At 40.4% G+C, this 27781-nt stretch overlaps 1 protein-coding gene across 1 annotated transcript in view; it reads right to left on the reverse strand.

Annotated features, from left to right (window-relative positions):
* Nucleotides 1–27781, reverse strand: part of SYNPR (synaptoporin) — a 282952-nt gene that overhangs the window by 35350 nt on the left and 219821 nt on the right. The window contains exon 4 of the mRNA XM_061129173.1: nucleotides 15825–16023. Within this exon, the coding sequence (XP_060985156.1) occupies nucleotides 15825–16023 (199 nt within the window). The remainder of the gene's footprint in view (nucleotides 1–15824; nucleotides 16024–27781) is intronic.

Consider the following 27781-nt stretch of genomic DNA (forward strand, 5'->3'; position numbering starts at 1 on the left):
CCACCAGATTTATGCAGGAACTCTTGGGAGGGACTGCAGCCGGCAGGGATGGACACAGACGCCTGCTGATCCTGCTGCTCCCCGACCATCTGCTGTCTTGACACACACAGAACTGCAGGCATAAAAGACATGCCAGGATGAAACTATAAAGCATTTTATTATTTTAAAAAATCATCACATGTGACTTCTGTATGTTTGTTTTCTTCTTCCATCTGTGGCCAGAGCAGCAGTTAATGATCTTAAATTTCACTTACTGAGCCTCAGTGAGAAAGGAGACTGTCAAAGCGAAAGGTACGCAGAGCCCAGCTCCGGGGCCAGGCTTACACTGCCATGCAGGTTAATGTCCATCGTGGGGATTCTCCCCAGTAATTAAAGCCTGAGCTTTTGCATACTTAAACTTGGCTTGAATTGAATTTTTGCTGTTCCTTTAGAATCCCAAGTTTCAAAGCAAATATTTCAGTGGCAGCCTCCTTAGGGCAAATTGTTCTTTGATTTATTTTTTTAGAAGAGAATATTCTCTTTGCAGATCTTTTTGGGAGAGCTCTTCTCCAATAGCATGAGACTGCCGGGTCTATGGCAAATTTAAAACCTGGAATCTAAAATTTTCACTGAGATCAGAGGTTCTTAGGGATATATTTTATATGGACTTAAAATATAGAAACTTTTGCCATAGAGGTCAGGAAAACAATTCATTTCTGGGTTTTTATCCTAAAGAAATTATTTAAAATACATGTCAAGATTGAAGTACAATCAATCACAGCTGATTATCACAGCACTGCTTAAGAGAGAAGAAAAATTCAAATCCATGAATAATTCAAAATCCGACAATAAGAGGTTAGATAAATAGTTCATATTATCTCCAGATAATGGAATATTATGCAGCCACTACAAATGGAAATAAAGAGTTAAATAATGATGAATATTAAAGTACTGTCAGAGTTATTCTGTATTATTCCTTCTTGGTCCTATGAATAAACAAACTATTTTTAAGCATTTACTATGTGCTTAGCACCTAACTTCCCTGGTGGCTCAGATGGCAAAGCATCTGTCTACAATGCGGGAGACCCGGGTTCGATCCCTGGGTTGGGAAGATCCCTGGGAGAAGGAAATGGCAATCCACTCCAGTACTATTGCCTGGAAAATCCCATGGACAGAGGAGCCTGGTAGGCTACAGTTCATGGGGTCGGCGCAAAGAGTCGGACACGACTGAGTGACTTCACTTTAGCACCTAACCATCATACTAGACATTTGTTGTTTAATCTTAGTCAATATCTTTGACATACAGGTTCTTAAAACTTTTTTTCTTTTAATATAGGATGCAGAAATTATGTATAGGTCAAGATTATTTCATTGGCAAGTATGAAAAATCCAAAACTAGCAAGCGCAAGAGCAAATTCTAGAGTGTGATGGCTTCAGGTATGGCTAAATCCAGGTGTTCTTTTTTTTTTTGGTCTGGTCACTCTGTCTCTCTCCACCTTTCTTTCTCTCCATATCTAGGATCTGCTTATCTCTACTCAACTTTATTCTTTTCACATATTTATTCCACATTGTGGGCAATGTGACCACTATCAGCTAGACTCACATCTTTCTAGCCTAGCAATTCCAGAGGAAGAATTTAACAGATAAATCCCAGAGGAGACTCTGACTGCCTGGTTTGAGTCCCCTGACCATTTTATGTTATCAGCAGAGGCACCATGATTGACAGTTCAGTAGGGCTGTATGAGTTAACGAAGGCAGCTGGAAGGCCAACAAAACTGTCTACTATCATATTATTTATCCTTACATTCTTGCTCAAGCCATTCCCCTAGTCAAAAAGTCCTCCCTTCCATCCAGCTAGTCTCTATTCTTTGTCAAGTCTCACAGACTCCATAAACCTTTTTTGATCACTCAAGCCAATAAACAGCACTTGTTCTTTCCCATTGATTCCTACACAATGTCTCTATCACTGGCAATAGTAAAATACACTTCTCTTGTGCTTTTATCATGGTGTATCTTTGTCCTGTCTTACTGACTTGACCGTCAGTTCCAACACAATGAGGGCTTGTGTATTTCATGTCACTACAGTCCCCGTAGATCTTGAACCTAGTAGATGCTGAATAGGCTGATAGATTTTTTTGGATTTTCATTTTCTTACTTTCAGGTAAAACCAGGGTGGTAGCAGCATACCATGGTCAAGAGTGTGTCTCTGAAGCCTCACTTTCTGGGCATCATAGTATAAGTTACTTAACCTCTGTAAATATGATCAAATGGGCACAGTAATATCTGCCTCAAAAGTGTTTGGTGAATTAAACAAGGTAACTACTATCTTATTTAATTTCTGGCCTCTGGAAAGTGCTCAGGAGTAAATGGCAGTTCATATAGCGGCATTTTAGCCTTCATCTCCCTAGCCTAAACTGCAATTTTTCTAAGTTCTTTTGCAATCATAATAATTTTTTTTTGGGGGGGGTCTTGTAATTTCTGGATTGTCATTATTTACATACTTTTCTGCCTATAGATGTGGCTGGTCAATTGTGTAGTGGACCCACTGGGTCATGAATAAAACTGTAGTACAGGCTGAGCTGTTGTTGAAACAGTATATGGCTCAATTAGCTGTTTCTTGGACATTTCAGAATAAATACAGACAGATTCTAAGTTGCACATATCAGATAAGTAGGTGTTTGAGCAAAGGGGGACTCACAGCTTAGCCAAGCTCTCAGGTATTTTCAATTTATCATGTCCCTCATAAGGGATCCAAGCCAGATTTACCTTGAATCACATCCTTTGTGTTCCCAGGGCAAATTTTGAAGCACTTTTGAAGCACAGAGCCTTCCATGGCTCTGTGGCTTTGATTAGAGTCCTGCTAATAAGCAATGGAAATGAAGATGCCCAGCTGAGAGAAAGGGCTAAAAGGGCTGCAAAAAAAAATCCAATCTCTGGACTTTGTGCCAATTATTTGAAAGTTTAATGAACTGTGGGTATTAGTACAAGACATTCTCGAACTGTTGAAAGCCCCAGTGAATCCAGAGCTGCATGTGTGAGAGTCTGCTCGTTCTAGAATCAAAGAAATAAACTTAGCAAAGAGTAGGATATTTTTGCCATCATGGGGGCGGGGTGAGGTGGGCGATATTTCACCACTTTCCAAAAATGATAGGAGGAGGGTAAAAGTCTGAACCTAGTTTTTCAGTTGGATGCTCCCAAACAATCAAAATTTCCAAGTTTCTTCCTGTTACACTATTGTGCTCTTCACACTCTGCTATTTTCAGACTTACCAGCTGATAAGGGATTCAAGCACCTGTTCTCTGGAGCCTGGCTTATTTAATGGAACTGTGTTCTTTCCCTTCTTTCCCTAAAGTATGAGAGCTGAGTGCTGGGGGGCAAGGTGTCGGGGGAGAGCTGAAGGGAGGGGCACTGAGCAATGACAGAGTGACCCATCTCAGAGCTTACCGCATCTGTCTCTAACGACAGCAGCTTATGCTGAATCTGGAGGCTCTAAAGAGCAAAAGACAATACTGAAGAGCATTTGATGTCAAGAGTGCAACAAGAAGCCTTCCAAAGCATTTCTCAAGGTGATAGTCAGTGGAGTTTGTACTTAGCACTTGTTTTTCAGCCAATGAGTCCACTGAAATGTAATGAACTCTAGCTACACAGAAAACACAGTATGGACACCAGGGTAGATGATGAAAATAATGGCTTGATTTACGAGCACCGATCTTGTCCTAACTGCTTTGTGTGCAATCACGCATTTAATCTGATTAATGACTTTACAGGCTGGGAACCAAGTTATCTGTATTTCACAGGTGAAGAAAGGCACAGAGTGGTTCTATAACACATCCAAAATCATACAGGTGACAGACGGCAGTGCTGAGATGAGGACACAAGCAGTCTCGGTACAGAGCCTGAATTCTTAACTGCTGGTCCCCTACTGTCTTTCCATGGGAAGGGTAAGAAGTTCAAGCAGGGAGCTTGAGACCAGGAGCTAAGTCTTACTCTGCACTGTGTCCTTAGAGCTTGGGACCCAGCAGGACCTAGGTAGCCATGATCATTACTCTTGAATCCAAGGAAGAGCTTTGTCTTGTAATCAAAAAGGAAAAACCACATGAACTTTGGCCTGATCGGAAAAACAAAAACTAAAACCCAGTAATATCTGAGCATACTAGAAGGAAAACTAGAACAAGAACAACTTACTATTATTTTTTAAATGTAGATAGCTCTCAAATGAATAGGGAAATATCTTAGCCCCCTTTCTTCCTGATTTTATACTATTTTGGGAGTCTTGCTGAAATGATTCGTAGCCCTGAGTTTAAACTAGTGCCCTGAGCTGCCTGGAAACATTTAAACTGGCTCTAATGTCACAGTTAGAGATGGATTCAGGAGCACCTGAGGTCTTCTGGGAAAATACAAGCATTCTTTCAGAGGTAACATCTAAGATTGGTTAAAGAATTGGGCATTGGCACAATTTTCCTTTCCAGTATGTCAGCTAGACAGAAGGCAGAGCTTGGAGAAAAAGGCTACAAAATTGTGATGTTCAGATTGTGTGTGTGTCTATGTGTGTGTGTGTTGGGAGCAGCCGAGAGAGGGGACACAAGAGGACCAACCGTGCACAGTCTGCTCTGGGTATCCTGGTCCACGGAGCAGACATAGTTCCCATTTCATGTTGTTTGTAAATGTAAAAAAGAAGCACGCGGGGAAGGCACAGCCGGGCCTTTGTCAAGTTTCCACTAGGCCCTGATTTTCCTGAGTGATGAGCTCCCTGGAATGCAAGGAAATCCGACAAAAGAGGACAGGGTTCGGACAAACACTCTCTGCTAGTCCTCTGAAGTCACTGGCTCCAACACAGGACAGGAAGAGCTGTGGACCCTTGAATAATTACTCTAATTCCATTAGCAGTTCACTGCCTTTTTTAAGGCTACTGGACTACGGTTCATCTCTTTGTTTAATTAGTGAATTGGAGAAACGTATTTCCGACTACGGTGGGAATTAACAACCCTCATCTAAATTGTAATTAAGAATCCACTAATCATAAGAAAGGTGGGAAAGACCCGAGGGTGTAAAATCTGATCAAACGTGTAGACTGTGTGCTGGGAACATTTAAAGTGGTTTAATTTATCTGCCTTCATCTGTGGTGCTAATTCTGGAACAATGTATTTGTGATGCAAAATACACACTAGTTTAGGTTAGCAGTTCACTTAAGGTTAGGTCCATGCTTTTTGGTATTGCTAACACTTCTTGGTTTAAAGAATGAGAAGTGGAAACTAGACACACACACACACACACACACACACACACACACACACACACACATCTTACAAGCCGGTGTCAGATTCTGACGGGTATAGTGAAAGTGTAAGTCGCTCAGTTGTGTCCAACTCTTTGAGACCCCATGGACTATACAGTCCATGGAATTCTCCAGGCTAGAATACTGGAGTGGGTAGCCATTCCCTTCTCCAGGGTATCTTCCCAATCCAGGAATCGAACCGGGGTCTCCTGTATTGCAGGTGGATTCTTTACCAACTGAGCTATCACGGAAGCCCTAACAAGTTACACATTTGGGGGCCTTCAAATGATGTTGTTCTTTTTTGTATCAAATACATTATTCTTAGAGTAGAACTTCAAAAACAATCTCCATTTATCTTCTCAACAAGCATCAGATGATCTGGAATTGTCTCTAATATTAGCCCAGCCCAACTGGGAGGGGGTACCTTGGCTTCTAAATGGAGGTATGCTTCCTCCTCTAGATCACCAGAGCCCATCTACATAACCTCTAGGAGGTCATCAGTAGAAGAACCATAATTATTAAGTAGCTTTCCTCACCAGACTGAATGCTTTTAGTAGATCTGTATATGCACAGTGCTTGGCCTGTTGAAGATACTATTAATATTTAAGTGAAATACACTTAGATGTGAAGCATAATTAATATACATATTAATTAATAATATGATGAGAGAAGAGAAAGGGAAGAAAGGAGAGAAGAAAAGAGGAAATAGGCAGGGAAATGGGAGGAGAGAAAAGAGGAAACAGGGATTTCTCCATAATTTCTGAGTAGCTCAGAGACTGTAATTATGATTTTTATTTCTGATGATGGCCAAGAAAGTGGAAGTTGATGGTGGGAACCTGTGCTGGATACTCTGAGTATCCAGCTCTGTGCCTGCCTCCTGTTCTCTCAGTGATGCCCTCAGCCTGTATTTGACAAAAAAGTGAAAGTCACTCAGTCATGTCTGACTGTTTGCAACCCCTTGGAATTCTCCAGGCCAGAATACTGAAGTGGGTATTTCCTTTCTCCAGGGGATCTTCCCAACCCAGGGGTTGAACCCAGGTCTCCCACAATGCAGGCAGATTCTTTACCAGCTGAGCCACAAGGGAATCCCACAAAGAAGAGCCTTATTTTGTTTGGAGGTTTTAAAAAAAATAAACCTTCCAATCATCCAATAGAGTGGGGTTCCAGAAACAGAAAGGTTAACCGGATGGCTCAACCTAGCAGTTGCATCTTAGACACAGTCCTAATTCAAGTGTGATCCTATGAGACTCGGGGGAGAAGAAAGTGCCTGGGGTAGGGGGGTCTGGAGGAAGGAACTGTGAGAGCTGCAAGCCATGAAAGGAAGGTGTTTGTAATTCCCCTTTATGAGGCTAAGGTACCACTTAGTAAAGGGCAGGAGAAAAATTAAAATGAAGGCTAACAACAGTGCTGCAGTGAGATACCATGCATCCATCACGCATTGGTCTGCCTCTCTCTTTGCCGAGAGCTTTGCAGGCATTAACTCTTTCCCTTCTTACAGCAGCCCTGTGACTTGTATTATTATCAACATCATCCTATAGATACCGTTCTAGACTTTCAACTGATCAGCAGTAGGTCATTCAGGGGAATTAAAATCCAGGATGCTATAGTTTAGCCACTACCCTCAAGATCACTGGCTTAAGAATTTGAGTCCTTGTTCTGCCATGAACTTGCCTGACCACAGGCAAGGTCCCTAACCTCCCAGAGACTCATTTTCTCATGCCTGGTGCTACATAAAGAGGAGTTAAATGGAATCTGTAGAATGAAGCTGACTGTAATTGTGCCACTTCTCTCTCAGGATTCTTTGGGGGCTGATGGGAAATATGAAAACACTAGAAATGCATCAGGCATAAAACAAAGGTGAGTCATGGTTTGCATGCCAGCAAACATTTCGAGTCCCATAAACCACCTCCAGTCAACCTGGTCTCCTTCATGGGAAAAGGAAACCTTGAACAACACAGCTTCTTCCCTTTTCACAAAATCTTCAGGTGAATATTGATTTTCCTTAACATTAAATTGAATCTCTCGTGACAAGGATTCACCAAAATGTGGGGTGGTGTTTATTAGGTGCTCATTCCGAGAGCACTTTGTCAGCCCTGTAAGGTTGAGCTGTTTTTTTAACTGAGTTTATATTAATATTAAAAACAAAAACAAAAAAACCCTAAAGCCTCACACTGTCACTATTTGACATGAGATCTGAAAATGGTCCAGAACATCCTGTCTCAGAAATCTAGGCAGGAGATTGGCTTTAAAACTGTACTGTAGGAAACATGACAAAATGATATAACCAGAGGTGACATTTCAATTCCACAATCATGCACCATTCAGGTGGCCACTTCTGCTTTCTGAGAATGGTATTTATTCATCTGTACAAGAAGGCGAAGGCACTTACTGTAGTGACGTACAGTAGCTGGCTGGTTCTTTTGGTCTGATTTTCTTGCTATTGTGTCATTAACAATTATGTTTCTTCTAAAGATATTCATATTCTCATTTTCACTTCAAGGTGGACAATCTTGTCAAGCATATTCAGTAGAAAAATATACCTTAAAAAATAGCCATTGATAACTTGGCTCTGGTCTGCCTGAAATTGCTCACAACTGCTTGCAAATGTAAAGGTATCAGTCCTGATAGTCTCTGATTTATAACAGCCATTGATCTTGGCATTTTAACGCTTGTTTCCTATTACTGACAGCCTCCATGTACAACAGAGATAAGCAGGAGAACACTCTAGTGATCCTTGCATCATGGCAGTCATTCTGTAACTCCACATGGATTCTGAAGGCAAATTGTAAAAATCCTCTATGACAGTCAAATGAGTAGAAAATTCTAGGGGATCTAGGGTTTGGTTCCACTACAGCCAGAGCAAGAAAATAACAGGAGCTGTCCAGGTGTATAGAACAATTTGTCTTACCCACCTATGCCCCTCTAAATTGGTAGCACATTGCCTATTAGGATTTTGCACCCTCTTGCATGGTAGCTGTGAATTCAGACCCTAGATCTGGGGAGACCTGGGTTCAAACTACCCTCTGACTATTAGTGATGTGACCTGGGAGAGTTAATTAGGTAACTTCTCTGAGCCTCCCTCTCCTCATCTATAAAAGTGGATAACAATACAAACTAGTTGCTTTGAATATTAAATCAACTTTAAACAGTATAAAAAACTCAATCAATACCAGCTGATAGTATTGTTATTATAAACTCCATTACCATCCCCATCACTTTCCTCCACTCCATTATTATCTATGCATGTTGTGTCTTGTCGTGTCCTAGAGATTACAGAAAATCCCGCACTAAAGAATAAAGGGGGGAAAAATGTGTTTTGTAGAAAACAAAGCAACAACAACAACAAAAAATAGCACCAAGGTCAGAGAGGAACAAGTATCGATCAGGAACTATCTTTTTTAATAAATAGCGTTGGCTTTTTAAAAAGTATAATTACTGTTAGCTCAGTATTTGAAGGTTTTCTTAGGTATGAACCACCCTGTTGAGATCCTGCTCATGCTGTGGACTGGCCTTAATCAGCTGACTCAGTTAAGGGTGAGGCCCTGTCGTGGTGGGATTAGAAATGGAAAGGCTTGCCATTTGCAGCTGCAAATGGTCATGCTGACTGTCTACACTCATTTTGTCTCTGTGACTCTTAGGATTTGGGCTAACTTTTAAATTAACTTTCATCTGCTAAGTAATGAGCATATTGGTTTTTTAATATCACCAAAGTTTCACCTAGGAGCCTTTTCCTTTTTATTACTAGAATTATCTCTCCACTCCTCCCCTTCTTCTACAATCTAATAAAATAAAGCCTACTCAATGTAGTACACAATTCAGGATTTCATTATATCCTGCTTGATGGGAAAGACTATTTACACAGAGATAAAATAGCATGGCTTCACCAAGATCACTTCGTATGAGGAGAATGTAGTTTCATATAAAAAAACAGATCTTTTCCCACTTTACGGTCAAACCAGCTGAGTCAGTTTCTTCTCTGTGGAAGTCAAGAGTATTTCCTTAGACTTTAAAATTCTTTGAGAGTGTCTACATGTATCCAGGAATGGGTACATGCATGTTAGTTTTATGGTGCATACACACACACACACACGCACGCACACACATACCTTGACCTCTTTGGTGTATCTACCTGCATATCAGGGAGGAATAAGCCCAAGGTGGGTGATACTGTCAGAGATATTTTAAAATCATTAAGACCAGTAGCTCCAATTTGGGTATGGGAAGACATTTGTCTAGGGGCTCGAGTTCTGCTGATTTACTCTTCTTTTTCCACAGTAACATACTAAAGTGCTATAAAACTGATCTTTCCCTCAGTCCTTTAAACTTAAATCATGACATTTTACAAATAGGGGTTTCTCCCAGTGACCCTTCAAAACACGTTTATTTTAAGGCTTTGGTCTCTATAATATATAGATTCTTGTTGTTTAGTTGCTAAGTTGTGTCTGACATTTTTGTGATCCCATGGACTGTAGCCTGCTAGGCTCCTCTGTCAATGGAATTTTCCAGGCAAGAATACTGGAGTTGGTTGCCATTTTCTACTCCAGGTGATCTTCCCGACCCAAGGATTGAACCTGTGTCTCCTGCATTGGCACGTGAATTCTTTAACACTGCACCACCTGGGAAGCCCTAATATATAGATGAGAGATCTATAAAATTTATTTCACTTACATACTCCTTAAAAGAATTTGTAAAAACTCCATTTGGTTGAAGTTGACATATGATTTTTCTTTTTATTAAAAGTCTAAGCAGTTGCAAGAATGCAATTTCTGGCATAAATAATGATATTTAAAAATATCCTCTATTGTATCCATTTTTAGATAAATTGTTAGTTGATACTCTTTATTACCCATTTAAAATTTAATAAACAAATACCTCTTTAACAGTTGGAAATTTTACATTTCTTTTTGTTCTCTTTGAACTTGTATTTCCATTATACTTCCTACACTGATTCACAGCCTCATATAATATGTATTTATTTTTTTATCTTGGGAAGGATTTTATCAGTCATCCTGTTGTATTTCAAAAAAATATATATCTAAATTTAAATTACTTTTTGATTACCCATAACCCTAATGCTTTAAGGATCAAAAATTTCTTTTGAGTTGGGCAATCACTAAAAATATTATTAATGCACATAATAATCCAAAACAACATAAACATATTATAAATGTTAATAATTATTAAATTTTAAAAGTAAAATGTTTACTAGAATTATATGGGCTTATTTTTTCTTCAACTAGTTTATGCATTTTTTTTTTTAGTTTATGCATTTTTGAGGGACACATATTATTTACTTCTAAAATAGGACATGATTAAGCATAAATTTTATTTCTAATTTTTGTTGTATAGATGTGTTGAGAAGGCTTGCTGGCATAAATGAGTAGATGAGAATGAATGGGGTTTTATTATAATGATGCCATCAGTTTCTCTGAATTTATTCTGAGTAATATGTTCCAGATCACATAGTGATCTGTCATCAAAAACTATTTTTTAATGATCTATCCGCTGATTGGTAGATTAAGACTTTCTATTTTACTGAAAGGAAAAAATTGGAAACCTTCTTACATGCAAAAGGATACATAACCTAGGCATTTGAATCGGTCACTTTCGTCAGTACAACACCAATACTTCAAATTGTCCATTTTTTTTCCAGCGCCTCCAATGTTTTGCAACCTAACAATCTACCACGTAGAAACATTTGGGATGTAAAAGAAGGATGTAAAATTTGGGATGTAAAAAGGTCCAGGGTCAGGAGTGGCGGCCATGAGGAGATACCCCATGTCCAGAGTCAGGAGCGGCGGTTGTGCTTCACTAGACCGGCTGCATGGAGAAACCCCATGTCCAAGGGTAAAGGAGAAGCCCCAGCAAGATGGTAGGAAGGGCAAATTTGCATTTAGAATCAAACCCCATTTCCACCAGAGACGCTCAGAGGGCTCAAACAAACCTTGTGTGCACCAGGACCCAGGGACCCCACAGAGACTGTGCCAGAACTGTGTTTGAGCGTCTCTTGTGGAGGTACAGGTCGGTGGTGGCCTGCGCAGGGGCAGGGGCTCAGGGTGCAGCAGTCTTGGGTATGGCATAAGCCCTCTTGGAGGAGGTCACCATTAACCCCCCTGTAGAGCTGCCAGAACTTACACAGGACTGGGAAGTAGACTCTTGGAGGGCACAACAGAGCTTTGTGCACCAGGACCCAGGAGAAAGGAGCAGTGACCCCACAGGAGACGGTCCCGGACTTGCCTGTGGGTGTCTGGGAGTCTCCAGCAGAGACGTGGGTCGGTGGTGGCCTGCTGCAGGGTTGGGGCACTGAGTGTAGCAGTACATGCATGGGGTCTTTTGAGGGAGGTCAGCATTATCTTCATTACCTCTACCATAGTCTGGCCCCAGGTAAATAGCAGGGAGGGAACACAGCTCCAACCATCAACAGAAAATTGGATTAAAGATTTACTGAGCATGGCCCTGCCCATCAGAACAAGACCCAGTTTCCCTTTCAGTCAGTCTCTCCCATCAGGAAGCTTCCATAAGCCTCATCCTTCTCCATCAGAGGGCAGACAGAATGAAAACCACAATCACAGAAAACTAACTAATCTAATCACATGGACCACAGCCTTGTCTAACTCAATGAAACTATGAGCCATGCTGCAGAGGGCCGGCACCCAAGACAGACAGGTCATGCTGGAGAGTTCTGACAAAATGTGGTCCACTGGAGAAGGGAATGGCAAACCACTTCAGTATTCTTGAGAACCCCATGAACAGTATGAAAAGGCAAAAAGATAGGACACTGAAAGATGAACTCCCCAGGTCAGTAGGTGCCAATATGCTACTGGAGATCAGTGGAGAAATAACTCCAGAAAGAATGAAGGGATGGAGCCAAAGCAAAAACAACACCCAGTTGTGGATGGGACTGGTGATGGAAGCAAGGTCCAATGCTGTAAAGAGCAATTTTACATAGGAACCTGGAATGTTAGGTCCGTGAATCAAGGCAAGTTGGAAGTGGTCAAACATGAGATGGCAACAGTGAACGTCAACATTTTAGGAATCAGCAAACTAAAATGGACTGGAATGGGTGAATTTAACTCAGATGACCATTATATCTACTACTGTGGGCCCTTAGAAGAAATGGAGCAGCCATCACAGTCAGCAAAAGAGTGCGAAATGCAGTACTTGGATGCAGTCTCAAAAATAACAGAATGATCTCTGTTCATTTCCAAGGCAAAGTATTCAGTATCACGGTAATTCAAGTCTATGCCCTGAACAGTAATGCTGAAGAAACTGAAGTCAAACAGTTCTATGAAGACCTACAAGACCTTCTAGAACTAACACCCAAAAAAGATGTCCTCTTCATTATAGGGTACTGGAATGCAAAGGTAGGAAGTCAAGAAACACCTGGAGTAACAGGCAAATTTGGCCTTGGAGTACAGAATGAAGCAGGACAAAGGCTAACAGAGTTTTGTGAAGAGAATGCACTGGTCATAGCAAACACCCTCTTCCAACAACACAAGAGAAGACTCTACATATGGACATCACCAGATGGTCAACACCGAAGTCAGATTGAATATATTCTTTGTAGCCAAAGATGGAGAAGCTCTATGTGAACTATGAACTATGCCTGATGAACTATGGATGGAGGTTCGTGACATTGTACAGGAGACAGGGAGCAAGACCATCCCCCAGAAAAAGAAATGCAAAAAAGCAAAATGGCTGTCTGAGGAGGCCTTACAAATAGCTGTGAAAAAGAAAGGAAGTGAAAAGCAAAGGAGAAAAGGAAAGATATACCCATTTGAATTCAGAGTTCCAAAGAATAGCAAAGAGAGGTAAAGCCTTCCTCAGTGATCAGTGCAAAGAAATAGAGGAAAACAACAGAATGGGAAAACAATAGAATAGGACTAGAGATTGTGTCAAGAAAATTAGAGATACCAAGGGAACATTTCATGTAAAGATGGGCTCAATAAAGGATAGAAATGGTAGGGACCTAACAGAGGCAGAAGATATTAAGGAGAGGTGACAAGAATACATAGAAGAACTGTACAAAAAAGATCTTCACAACCCAGATAATCACAATGGTGTGATCACTCACCTAGAGCCAGACATCCTGGAATGTGAAGTTAAGTGGGCCTTAGGAAGCATCACTACGAACAAAGCTAGTAGAGGTGATGGAATTCCAGTTGAACTGTTTCAAATCCTGAAAGATGATGCTGTGAAAGTGCCGCACTCAATATGCCAGCAAATATGGAAAACTCAGCAGTGGCCACAGGACTGGAAAAGGGCAGTTTTCATTCCAATCCCAAAGAAAGGCAATGCCAAAGAATGCTCAAACTTTCACACAACTGCACTTATCTCACACACTAGTAAAGTGATGCTTAAAATTCTCCAAGCCAGGCTTCAGCAATATGTGAATCGTGAACTTCAGATGTTCAAGGTGGTTTTAGAAAAGGCAGGGAACCAGAGATCAAATTGCCAACATCTGCTGGATCATTGAAAAAGCAAGAGAGTTCCAGAAAAACACCTATTCCTGCTTTATTGACTATGCCAAATCTTTGACTGTGTGGATCCCAATAAACTGTGGAAAATTCTGAAAGAGATGGGAATACCAGACTACCTGATCTGCCTCTTGAGAAACCTGTATGCAGGTCAGAAAGCAACAGTTAGAACTGGACATGGAACAACAGACTGGTTCCAAATCGGGAGAGGAGTATGTCAAGGCTGTATATTGTCACCTTGCTTATTTAACTTCTATGCAGAGTACATCATGAGAAACGGTGGACTGGAAGAAGCACAAGCTGGAATCAAGATTGCTGAGAGAAATATCAATAAACTCAGATATGCAGATGACACCACCCTTATGGCACAAAGTGAAGAACTAAAGAGCCTCTTGATCAAAGTGAAAGAGGAGAGTGAAAAAGTTGGCTTAAAGCTCAACATTCAGAAAACTACGATCATGGCATCTGGTCCCATCACTTCATGGCAAATAGATGGGGAAACAGTGGAAACAGTGGCAGACTTTATCTTTTTGGGATCCAAAATCACTGCAGATGGTGATTGTAGCCATGAAATTAAAAGATGTTTACTCCTTGGAAGCAAAGTTATGACCAACCTAGACAGCATATTAAAAAGCAGAGACATTACTTTGCCAACAAAAGTCTGTCTAGTCAAGGAGATTGTTTTTCCAGTGGTCATGTATGGATGTGAGAGTTGGACTATAAAGAAAGCTGAGGGCTGAAGAATTGATGCTTTTGAACTGTGGTGTTGGAGAAGACTCTTGAGAGTCCCTTGGACTGCAAGGAGATCCAGCCAGTCCATCCTAAAGGAGATCAGTCCTGAGTGTTCATTGGAAGGACTGATGCTGAAGCTGAAACTCCAATACTTTGGCCACCTGATGTGAAGAGCTGACTCCTTTGAAAAGACCCTGATGCTGCATAAGATTGAAGGTGGGAGGAGAAGGCGACGACAGAGGATGAGGTGGTTGGATGGCATCACTGACTTAATGGGCATGAGTTTGAGTAAACTCTGGGAATTGATGATGGACAGGGAGTCCTGGCGTGTGCTGCAGTCCATGGGGTCGTAAAAGAGTTGGATGCAACTGAGTGACTGAACTGAAGGGAACTGAGCTGAAAAGGATACTTTCCTTTTATAAAAGGGGAGTAGGTGATTAAGAAAGATATTTTCAGAAGCAGGCCATTCTCAGTAAGATAAATGTTAGGCAAATGTACATATGAAGGCTGAGAAATACATTTCTTTAAAGTTATCTACACCATGTACCCCTCCAGGGGTTGCGGCATCCCCCGAGGTGTCTATGTGTCTCTTACCCACTAGTTTGGTTTCACCCAGGTGAGTCCTTGAACTACTGTGTAAGGAAACAGGAAGTAGGGTGGTTTGGTGGTATGTGCATACTAGGTCTTTTCAGTCATGTCAAACTCTTTGCGAACCCATGGACTGTCTGCCAGGCTCCTCTGTTTATGGGATTCTTCAGGCAAGAATACTGGACTGCATTACCATGCTCTCCCCCATGCGATCTTTCTGACCCAGGAATCAAACCAGGGTGTTTCCTGCATAGCAGGCAGACTCTTTACCATCTGAGTCACCAGGGTTGGTGGTGGAAAGAGACAAGATGGGGGAGAGACAGAAAGATTGAAATTCAGAGACAGAGAGCTACATCTTCAAACTAAACCACTCTATAACCAGTTTATCATATACTAGAGGAACAACACATTTCAAGTAAGTACAAGTCATGCTGTCTAAACAACCAGTGAGAAAAAAATGGTCGATTAACTCCGTAATACTGGAGTTACCAATAAATCTGCAGCAAGCCTCACTACTCTTTCCATGACCTCATGAGATTTCCAACCATCTATTTCAGAAGAGTTTCTAGCAACTCTAATGATACTTCTCCAGTACAGGGGCACAAAAGAATGACAGGCATCATATTTCTGTTTTAGGTCTAAGGGATCTGGATGAAAAAGAACGTGATTGCTTTTCAAATACCTGCCCTGAGGACTCGGGTAAACCCTTGAAGCATTGGAAGAAAGAAATTAGAAACGACAGAAAAAATCATTTCATAAAGCAAACCACTTACGATGAGTGGACCCCGGTTGTTCTCTCGATACTTGTTCTGGAAGAAAATGTAAACGACAGTGGCGGCCAAGGAGTAGAGGAAGGCGAAGACGGCGACAGTGACGAAGAACTCTGCCGAGGATGAGGAGTCCCCAATCAGGGACACCTTCTGTCGTTCCTTCCCCTCGCAGGTGGGCACCTCGAAGGTCACCTGGTGCAACCTAAAGTATCAGAATTACCAGAGAGGGGAATCATTAACATGCCAAGGAGAGAAAGCGAGAATGGCAGTAAGTGAACTTGAGGACTTTCCTGGTGGTCCAGGGGTTAAGACTTCATCAGCAGGGGGTTGATCCCTGGTTGGGGAGTTAAGATCCCACATGCTTCGGGGCCAAGAAAACCAAAACATAAAACAGAAGTAATATTTTAACAAATTCAATAAAGGCTTTAAAAATGGTTCATATCAAGAAATCTTAAAGTGAGATTTGATTTGGGACCTTACAGTGGCAAGCCTCTGTGACACTGAGAACTTATAGAGGTTACAGTTGTGATTGTGGCAGTGGATACTACAGTTAAATATCATTCCACTGGGCTCCACAGTAGCTAATTACATTAAAGACAGGGAGAAGAGAAGGGGAAAGTGAACCTGAAATCGATGACGGATTAGATTATGACATTCTCTCCCTGAAATTCTCTAGTGCTTCCTTATCATACTTGGACTCATACCCTAACTCCTAAACATGACCCATCAGGGCCTGGTTTAGGGTCTTTTCACTGACTCTTCTCTTTTCCTCAATCACTCTGTTCCCTGACATTGCCCATGGCTGGTTCCTTTGCAGCACTCAAGTGACAACTCAAAATGTCATCTCCTGGGAGAGTCTTTTCCTGACTATTAATCTAAAATAGCTCCTTTCCCTTAGACATTTCTATGATATCAACCTGTTCAATGTCATTCACAGCACTCAATGCCAGCTACATTGCCTTGGTGATGTATTTTCTTGTTTGTTTTTGTTTTTTCCATCTCTCCTGGATTTGGGATCTTGATTTTCTTCTCTGTAAATCACGAATCCCTGACTCTGGTTAGATACTCAGTAAACAGGACTTGGATAACTAAACGAACATTCTTGATTTTGTAAGATGATTGATAGACCCTAGTTTGACTGAACTTTGAGAATTTCTATTTTAAAGAATAAGATCTATCAGGATAGCATTCAGGATCATAGCAACTTATTGTTGTTGTTGTTCAGTCACTAAGTCATGTCCAACGTTTTGCAACTCCATGGCCTGCAGCATGCCAGGCTTCCCCATCCTTCACTATCTCCCAGAGTTTGCTCTAACTCATGTCCACTGAGTTGGTGATGCCATTCAACCATCTCATCCTCTGTCGCCCTCTTCTCCTCCCCTTTCTCTATTACTTAATAGAGAAAAATAAGATTTGGGAGGGTAGTAGTATAGGAGCCAAAATTAGGTTTCTTCAGAAATGCCTAAATCATTTCTTGAGTATTGGAAGGAACTTGGAAATAGAAATGAACAAGAGTAAGCAATATCAGTAAAGGATCATCTGGAAAAATAACCTACAAAAGTAACAATGATAATAAAACCATTGATGAACCTGATAAACTCCCAACTTAAGCTTAAGGAGTATTTCTCTTACTAAGAAAAAGCTAATTCCTTTAAACAGATTTGTTGTGTACATTCCCCTAGATAATACAAAAATAATAAAAGAGTAATACCAATGTAACTAACATACCCAAGCATTTATGTGCCATATACTATGTTGTATATGTATTATTTCATCTGATGCTCACAAAAAGCCTTATGATGTAGGCACTTAATTGTCCATTCCCCCTTTATACATGAACATACAGGCTTAAAAAAGATTAAATGATTTGTGCTAAACCACAAGGCTAGTAAATAGGGCCAGAAAATTTTAAACTGTTATGTCAATTTGCTTCTGTTGATTACTGAAAATATTAAATAGGATGAATTTTTTAAAAAGTGGAGCCCATGGACAACTAGCATAACTATAAGTCCTGCTAAAAATGTTTATTCTGGGGTCTGTCTCAGAGCTATTGAATTGAAACCGTTAGAAGTGTAGCCTAGTTGACAACCAAAACAGAAAACACCAATCCCCCTTATGTCTCAGAAATCTATTCTTTTTCATTTACTCTTTGACTTAAAATAAAATAAAATACAAAACTGTTTACACTGTCCGCTTGATTTTGCTTATTTATACTGAGCCTCCTCCTGTTTCTTATAAACCAGAAAAGTGTACAGCTGCAGTAAAACTCAGGGAAGTAGCATTCATCATGGTTATACTGTAGAGACTCTTTCTTTCCCTTGCCAGACAGACTGAAATATTTCTCAGTAGTTGAGTCTGTGGGAATGCTGAAAAAGGAAATAAATTTAAAAGGTAATCATGCCAATTATTCTGGTAGAGGTGATTTTCAGATAATGAGCCCCCCCTTTTTTCTCACTGTTATGTAATGGATCACTCATTCAACTCATTTTTAACAAGAAGCTTTGTAGTTCACACAGTGTCTAGATTCTGGGGATAAAGTAGGGAACAAAGATATATGGGCTGGGCTCTGTGCATGTTGAACTTTGAGTTTAGAGGGAAAAAAATGGCTTTTCTGAGAGGAGCCCAAGACTAGTTTGGGGATGAGGTAGTCAAGGTAAGATTCCTTGTAAAAGTGATTATTTAAGCTGCAACTTGAAAAGTGAGTAGAAAACTGTCTAGACCAAAAGTGGAGAAAAAAGCACAATGAAATAGGACTTCAGACTCAGTTGGATGGTTATAATCAAAATGATTATAAAACTGGAATGAGACTGGAATAACAAGATAGGATTAGAATAGGAAATTCCATAATTTGGAAAACAGTCTTGCAGTTCTTCAAGTGGTAAACATAGAGCTATGGCATGGTCCAGCAATTCCACTCCTACATATTACATATCCAAGAGAAATGGTAACGTTTGTCTGTACTAAACTTGTACTAGAATGTTCATATCAGCATTATTCATAATAGCCCCGAAGTGGAAACAATCAAACATCTTCAGCTGATGAACGCATAAATAAAATGTGGTATATACTCATAGGGTGGAATATTATTTATCAATAAGAAGGAATAAGTACTGATACATGTTACAGCATGGATGATCCTTGAAAACATTATGCTAAGTGAAACAAGCCCGTCGCAAAAGACCATAGATTGCATGATTCCATGTAAAGAGAATGATCAGAATAGGCAAATTTATGGCAATAAAAAGCAGGCTAGTGTTCACCAAGGGCTGGCTGGTGAGAACTGGGGATGATGGCTAAGTGGTACAGGATTTCCTTTGGGGGTAACAAAAACACTTTAGAATTGATTATGGCGATGGAGCCTTATGCTGTTAAACATTACAAGTCATTCGACAGTACATTTTACATGAATGAATGCTATGCTATGTGAATTATATTTCAATAAAACTGTTAAAAAATAGAGATGAAAGAGCATGTACCAAGATTCTGCAAAAGCAAGGAGCACAGCACATGTAAAATGATGAAATATGGCTTGAAATTGGAATATGGCAGGAGAGAATATGAAAGTTGTAGGATGAGATGGAAAAGTAGCCAGAGACCCTCACTGCTGGGTCCTGTGGGTCAGATTATAGACTTGGGTCTTTTATCTTTTTTATTTTTCCTAGTGATGACAACTTTACGGTTTATTTCCTTAACTTTCAGATATAACATATAGTATGTTTATCATATTTTACATTATGTCCCTAGTATTTATTTATTTTATAACTGGAAATTTGCACCTTCTGAATGCCTTCATCCAATTCCTCCCTCACCCCCAGTAACCACAAATCTGATTGCTTTTTTCTATGAATCTGTTCGTTCATTTTTGAAGTGTAAGTGACCTACAGCACTATATTAGCTCCCATTGTACAACAAAGTGATTTGATATTTCTACACGTTTCAAAATGATCACCATGATAAGTCTAGTCATGGTATTAAGATATAAAGATATTATATAGTTATTGACTATATTCCCCACACTGCACATTTCATACCTGTCACTCCTTTTTTTTTTTTTTTGCAACCTCTTAATCTCCCTCATTTAGTTCCCTCCTCCTCCCACCCTCCTTCCCTCTGGCAATCACCTGATTGTTCTCCTGTCCTCTATATCTATAACTCTGTTTCTGTTTTGTTATGTTTGAGCATGTTTTGTTTTTTAGATTCCACACATAAGTGGAAATCATGTAGTATTTGTCTTTCTCTGTCTGACTTATTTCACTAAGCGTAACACCCTTTAGGTTCATCCATGTTGTCGAAAATGGTAAGACTTCATTTCTTTTTTGGCTAACTTTCCATTACACACACATCTTCTTTATCCTTTCATCTATTAATGTGCACTTAGGTTGCTTCCATATCTTGGCTATTGTAAATAATGATGCAGTGAATATGAGGGTGCATATATCTTTTCTATTTGTATTACTATTTTCTTTGGATACATACTCAGGAGTGAATCTTTATCTGAAGACCAATATTGGAAAGATTCCCTTATAATAAACAACATGTAAAACAATAACAGGCAGGACCACGTCACCTGTGGTGACTATTTAGAAACATGCACACCTCCTGTCCAGGTGTCAGGATCTGCAACGCTTCTAACACACCAGATCCCTCAGTTCACGTGGAGACATTGGATCTCCAATTTTTGAGTATACAGAGAGCAGCAGGAAGGGGGGGAATAAAATAATTTTTTTCTATGCAATTCAGTGGAATACCAACATTTTCCTCATTGCTAACTTACTGTATTGATTTACAGTAAATGTTAATGGTGCTTAAGCACAAGGCAAAAAAAAAAAAAATCACTAACAAATTTGCTGTGCTTATTAACATCAATTATCTATAGCTTGGTACTTAGCTTGAAGCCACACGGGTAAAATCAGGACCAAGGGGAAACAGAAGTAAAGCTGTATGCTGGTGCCTGTTCTGAGGAAGGGAGTGGGCATCACTCATAAAGAAAGAGCATGTCAGCTGAAAATGGTCTGAGCACAATAATTCATGTCACTAAACACTTTGAATGCTATGGGATGGCATTTATTACTAAACATATATATTTAACCAGAAAGGTTCTTCTAGGCAACAGGTACATTTATACACATAAGTTTGTATGCTTTATTTTGGAGAGAGAGATTTTAGAGTCACCATATGTTTATCAGTTATAATAACCTTGGAAGCAAATATCATTCATTCAGAACCTAAACAATGGGGAAACTCTTCTGTACAGATAGTGTCAGTTGATGGAATCTGAAAGCTGATGGGCCTACCTCTGTTCTTGTGAGGGACTAGTCAGGAAGCAATCGCTGAGACTGCAAAAGGACCAAATCCAATTTGTTGATTTCAAATGTCTAATGCCCTTCTCGGCTGGCCTGACTCAATCAAGAGGTACTTGAATTTCACTGGGTTTTACTACATTGTGCCTATCCACAAAAAAACCCCATGTGAGAGTAGATTTTTCCTTTTTCTTTTTAAAAACTTACCAACACTTAAACAGAGCCTTTTAAACATTTCACTCCTGCATCAATTAAATTAAAGGAACTGCTGGGCACCCACAGTTTTTAATTCTATTTGTAGGGTCTGAAAAAGTATTAAGCAAGTTGGTGTTACTTTATCAATAAAAATATTTATGACAACCAACAACAACATTTTTCAACCTCCAGGCATTGTATTAGCTTCTTCACTGCTCGTGTCTCACTTAAAGATCATAACAGCCTTCTCAGGTAGGTTCTATCTGCCCCCATTACACAGATGAGGAAACTGAGTCTTGAGGTAGGTAGTGAGCTTACTGGAGGTCAAACAGGTAGTGAAGGGCAGAGGTGAGTCTTGGATGCAAGCAGATTAGAAAGAGCTATACTAGTAAGTATGACACTTTCCTGCCTCTCTGCTTCAAAAATTACAGCATCCTTAGATTTCCAGCCAAATATTTGTATAAAAATGACTGAGCCAGCTTTCCCATGCCCTCTAATCTAATGGTAGACGGATAGTTTACACTGAATAAGATTCTAAACCAACATTCGTTCTGCTTCCACCTCACAGCACTTGAATCAGGCATCGTTCAAGGTACCCAGCAATGACAGAGTTGAATTCCTTTAGGCCGACCAACAGGAAGTCATTAAAAGCATCTGAGTTTCCAAATTTTGTCCTGGGTTATCCTAACATTTGCTTTATAAGTAAGCAGAGGGCAATGAACCTGACTGCCTCAGGTACTGAAACGATGACCATCATAGCATCTGTGGTTCTTTACAGGAGGAAAGTAAAGGACAGCACAGATTCATCTTCAGATAGTACTGTGCCAGTAAGGGCATCTGGTCATAAGACTTTTGAAATTGTGGACAGTATGTTTCACCAGGTGCAGAACAAAATAGGACTTAAGCTCCTAACATTATACCTGGGGGTGGTTCAGTGCAAGACAGTAATGACACATCCTAAGGGTGGTGACCCCACCCAGGAGTAAATGCAGGAAGCATTAAGGTATTGGAGAGAAAGTAGCTGCCACAGAATTTCTGACAACCAGGATTAAAGTGGCCAAGCGGAGATCAGAGGGCAACCGGCAAATCGTGGTGCTGAGCACAAGTCTCCTCACAAGATAATTTTCTCTAGCCCCTGTTTCAATCTTTGCACCAGTTGATAAAGACTCAAATCCTCTTGCTCTACTTCTTCCTCTCTTCCCCCCAGGAAATACTGGTATTTGCCTGGTTTTTAGATTTTCTTTTCCTTTGCTAGTCATACGTGTGTATGTGTGTATGAGTGCATTTATGTGCACATTTGCAGACACCTCTACTTGCTCAGCCTGTATAATTTGCAATATAAATGACTACAAGATCCTGTGAGTTTACATACACTTTTAAACACATCTCATTTTTTCTTCCCAGCAACCTTCTTCGTTTACAGATGAGAAAGTTGGAGGTCAGACAACTTGAAAGAATCACCGAAGATCACCCAGATGGCAAAGAGAAGATGCAAAAGTCTGCTATGCTCAAGTCCTCTATTCATTCACGAGGGATTTGTTGAGCCCCATGCGCCAGTCATTAGAGAAGCTAAGATGGGATGGCAATGAGTTGTGAGGGATTATGGTTGTGGCATGAGGTGTGGCAATGAGGAGTGAAGATTATACAGAAGGTTGAAAGGGACAAGTCCCCTCTGACTGCCATTTCCCCTGGTTTTCTTACTGAACCTGAAGCATGGCATTTGGTGACGCTACTTAGGACAGTGATGGTGAGCCCACCTCTGCTACTGCTGGGTGCTGATCACCAACTGACAACTTTTTTGAGCACATACTAGGCCAGGCACCAAGCCAAAGGCTTTAATGTATTATCTCACACCTTCAAACTAGATAAAGTGGGTACTATTTCCCTTCTTTTTAGTGGAGAGGAAAGTGAGGAGCACAGCGGTAATTCAACTTATTGAAGCAAGGCCTTCAAACAGAGTGTGTGTGTGTGCTGCATTGCTTCAGGAGTGTTCAGCTCATGGGCTTTAGCCCACCAGGCTCCTCTGTCCATGGGATTCTCCAGCAGGACTACTGGGATCCATACTGCCTTCCCAATCCAGGGATCAAACCTGTGTCTCTTACGTCTCCTGTATTGGCAGGTAGGTTCTTTACCACTGGCGCCACCTGGGAAGCCCAAAACAGAGTGTATATGACCCCAAAGCTTTTACTCTTAAACTCCCACATGAAGAAAATATAGTATTTAATACTATTCATTGTTTTTTATCACTCACCTATTTACTGACTTCCCACAGCAAGGCTGCCCTTTCTGAGAGACTTCTTGCAGTCAGTCATGGCTCAGATGGTAGAGAATCTGCCTGTAACGCAGGAGACCTGGGCTGGATCCCTGGGTCGGGAAGATCCCCTGAAGGAGGAAATGGCTACCCAATCCAGTATTCTTGCCTGGAGAATTCCATGGATAGAGGAGCCTGGCTGGTTACAGTCCACAGGGATGGAAAGAGTCGGACACGAATGAGCAACTTTCACTTTTCACTTTCCCTCTCTCTATTAATCTCCTCTTTAGGTTGTTTCTTAGCAGGAGAGTGGTCATGGGCTGAATGTCAGGGTATCTGGGATCTGTGATATTCTGTTCCACGTTTCCTGGGCTCAAATTGTTTCTCAAGACTCACACATTGATTATAGCAAGGATTTCCTTTATGCCACCAGCACCTCTCAAAGTGTATTTTTATGCTGTGGTCAAAATCTGGGGAGTTGTCTGACTTCATGGAGCCTTAGGTACAGGATCTATTTAGGGTGGAAAAGGCAGAAGACAGGGACAGTGTGAGGACTGAGAAGGGTCTTGGGAAACATGCCAGTTGCAGTTGAGAGCTGAGAGGAGGCTCCAGCATCTGCTCTCTGGTTGCTAAAGCTGGACACAAGTTTGAAGTCCTCATCCTGCAAAGGAACCTGGAGAGACTCTGTCTGAGACACAGGACTCTGATCGGAAGCTGAAAAGGATCCGCTTACCTGGAATGCCTCTGTGGACAAAAGGGGTCATTACTAAGCGCTAACCAATGTCAAAGAAAGCAAAATGAAGACAGTCCAGGTTACAAATATCCTTTGAGGAGCACCTCAGGGATTTTAATGATGCTCTCTGTTACCAGGAAGGTCAGTGGACCCACAAGCGGTACCTACACTCCTGTCTGCTAGACATGAGCGCTGATTTCCAGCTTCCTTATTTTCAGGTAAGAGGCATTGCTTAGGCAGCCAGAACCACTTTTGCAGATGTTTTTGCCCTAAGTTTGAATCATCTCCAAGACTTGCAAAAAAAGCACATCAGGAATTCACTAAAAATATTTTCATAAAAGAAGAAAACAAAACTAAGGGAAAGAAAAAACACTGTATATATTTCTGCTCTTAAACACAAGGGCTTATCTCCTTGATGTGACTCTGCATTAAATGAACTAAAGCTTATTGGTTTCCATGGGAGGAACTTTCTATTACTTTTTTCTGTTCTTTACCTTACCATTAGGGAAGATACTTTTTTTCTTAAGGAGAATATTGGGCAGAGAGAACTGAGCTAGACATTGGAAAATGCAATTAAGGTTATTGCAAAGAATACTCTTTTCTATGTAATTTGCTGTGCTTGTTCACATGAAGATAAGGCTGGAAAATGACTGGCTCTCCCTGCTAGTATGTGCATATCAGTTCCATGGGCCAGAAAGATATTAATCCAATTTACTGAAAGTGCACTATGCTAGAAGGATCTTTTCAAATTTCATCCCCCCTCCACAAGTTTACATATGTATAGATTCAAAGTAAAATGGTAGACTCCAAGGTGATTAAAAAGAAATGGATCTGTGGAAGCCAGGGCATGGCCTGGAGTAGGACTGAAAGAAGAAAAACTCTCTGAAACCATATAATGACTTGCAAAGAGGCACTGCCATTCTCATAAGCTATGATTTATTAATTTTAGTTTCTTCAAATAGAGTTTGAGTCATAGGGAACTCAGACTGCCACTACATTGTCAAATTAAAATAGATAATGAGGTCATTATCTGTATATTTCAGGGAAATTTTTTTTTTCCCTTCTTGTTTGCCTTCCCTGAACTATGGTGCTATACTCAAGTGAATTACGAAAGAAGTCTCAGAGTTTTGTTTTTTTTTACACTTGAATGTCCAGGCAACTGCCTCTCTCTGTCCATTTTATCTAGTTAGTATAGAAATAAACAATTTCAAGGCTTCAACTAAAAGATTTTTATATTTGGAACACATACAGGTCACGTGGGAGAGGACTGCAGAAATCCATCTGAGCTGACCTTTTGTTTAGAGTTTAGGTCAAACTGATTTGATTTATTAACAGTCAAAATATGCTATGTATAAAAGTTCAATCAATACAGAAATGATTAGAGAAGGAAAATGTATGGTTTCTCATAATTTCATTTAGCATTAACAACTTAAAAGATGGAAATCAAACAGGGTCTTTAAACTGCTGTTTATTACCTAATAAGATGACCAGCAAATACCTTATTTTTTTAGGAAGAGCTACCATATTCTTAAATCTTATAATATACCTAAAGATCCCTGGGTTGAATCTTTTCAACCCAGAGATTGAACCCAGGTCTCCCACATTGCAGGCAGATTCTTTACCATCTGAGCCACCAGGGAAGCCCAATATACACAGAGGATATATGAATTATCATATTGTATAGAATATCCTATATTAGTGCACATCACATAATATTTTTCTTAATGGTCCTCCAGTGGTGGAAATTTTATTTCCCATCTTTAAACACTGAAACAATGCCTTGAACATGTATCTTTGGATATCTGTGTGTTCTTTGGATAAATTTCTAGAAGCAGAACTATTGGGGAAAGGAGTTTATTAGTCAGGGTTCTCCAGGGAAACAGTATTAATAGGATATATATTATAAGGAATTTAAGGAATCTATTTTAAGGAATTAGCTCATGTGAGTGTAGGGGCTGGCAAGTCTGAAATGCACAGGGCAAGCCAGCAGCCTAGAGATCTAAGTAAGAGTTGATGTCACGAACTTGAGTCCAAAGCCTGGAAAAGCAGAATTTCTATGTTGCACTCTGAAGGCAAAATTTTCCCCCCAACCCCCCCTTTTTTTTGTACAAGAAATCTCAGTTTTTGCTCTTCACATCTTCTACTGACTGGATGAGACACACTCACATTATGAGATAATATATTACATTTATTGTAAAGAAAGAAAGAAAGTGAAGTCTTTCAGTCCTGTCCGACTCTTTGCGACCCCATGGACTGTAGCCTATCAGGTTCCTCTGTCCGTGGGATTTTCCAGGCAAGGATACTGGAGTGGGTTGCCATTTCCTTCTTCCTGACCCAGGGATTGAACCCAGATCTCCAGCATTGTAGGCAGACGCTTTACCGTCTGAGCCTCTAGGGAAGCTTTATTGTAATGCTTGCATGTAATTGGCAATTGCAGTTGCTACTACTAGGTAAACTGCAAACAGTTTCCAATTCTCAAAATTCAAGGCAGAAGTCTAATTACTAAAGTTGATTTTTTAAAAATCCAAATGCTTTCAAAAAGAAGAATTCCAAGACCTAGAAATACAATGTGTTCTATTACTATACTGCTCTGTCAAAAAGTCACTCTTATCAGGCAGTTATTTGGTCATTTTCTTCTTCTGCCTGCTGTCATTTCATTCTTCACATAATAACAACCTCGTTGAATGTTCAGGATAGGGAAACTAACAGAATCCTTGCTGGGAAGGAAATTCAATATATCTGCCAGATTATAATAAAATAAGCAGGAATCGTTTATACATACAGAACAAAATGCAATCTCCTTTAAACCACTGAAAAGCCTGTCAAGTGGCCGTGAAGTTGTAAATTTCCAGTTCTTCAGGTTGTTAATATTACCACAAATACACAAATTCTTTTTTGCGGGGGAAAAAGTCTAAGGCATAAGGAAACACTGTTCATCTTAGTTAACTAAACACGGTTTGTCCAATAAATTTATCAGCTCAGGATGGAAACTGCTCTTCATTGTCAGCAAATATAATGTCATCCATGTTCCTGATGCTTTGCCAGCAACAGGGGATTAATCATACTTTTTTCAAGTTGCATTGAAACATGACATCTAAGAATTCATTTTCCACACAGCAACCAGAAATCCCTTACATAAATCAGAGCATGTCACTCTGTGGCATAAAGCTCTCCTTTAAGGCTTCCCCTCCCACTCAGGGCCAGATGTAAACACCTCATCATGGCTTACAGGTCTAACATCATTTGGATCTTGCCCACTTGTTTGCTATCATCACACCCACTTGATACGCTCTCTTTCCGGAACACAACTCCCCCGCCCACTGGGGCCTCTTAACTGGCCTTCAAGCTGTCCACCGTCAGCTTTATCTCTTCATTCAGATCCTCATGGCAAGTACCACCACCACTGAGAGACCTCCCTTGACCATCTAATCTAAAGGGCCTGTCCATCCCATTATCCTACTTCACTGCTTAATTTATTTTG

The sequence above is a fragment of the Dama dama genome, chromosome 24, assembly GCF_033118175.1.
Source record: "Dama dama isolate Ldn47 chromosome 24, ASM3311817v1, whole genome shotgun sequence".
NCBI lineage: Eukaryota > Metazoa > Chordata > Mammalia > Artiodactyla > Cervidae > Dama > Dama dama.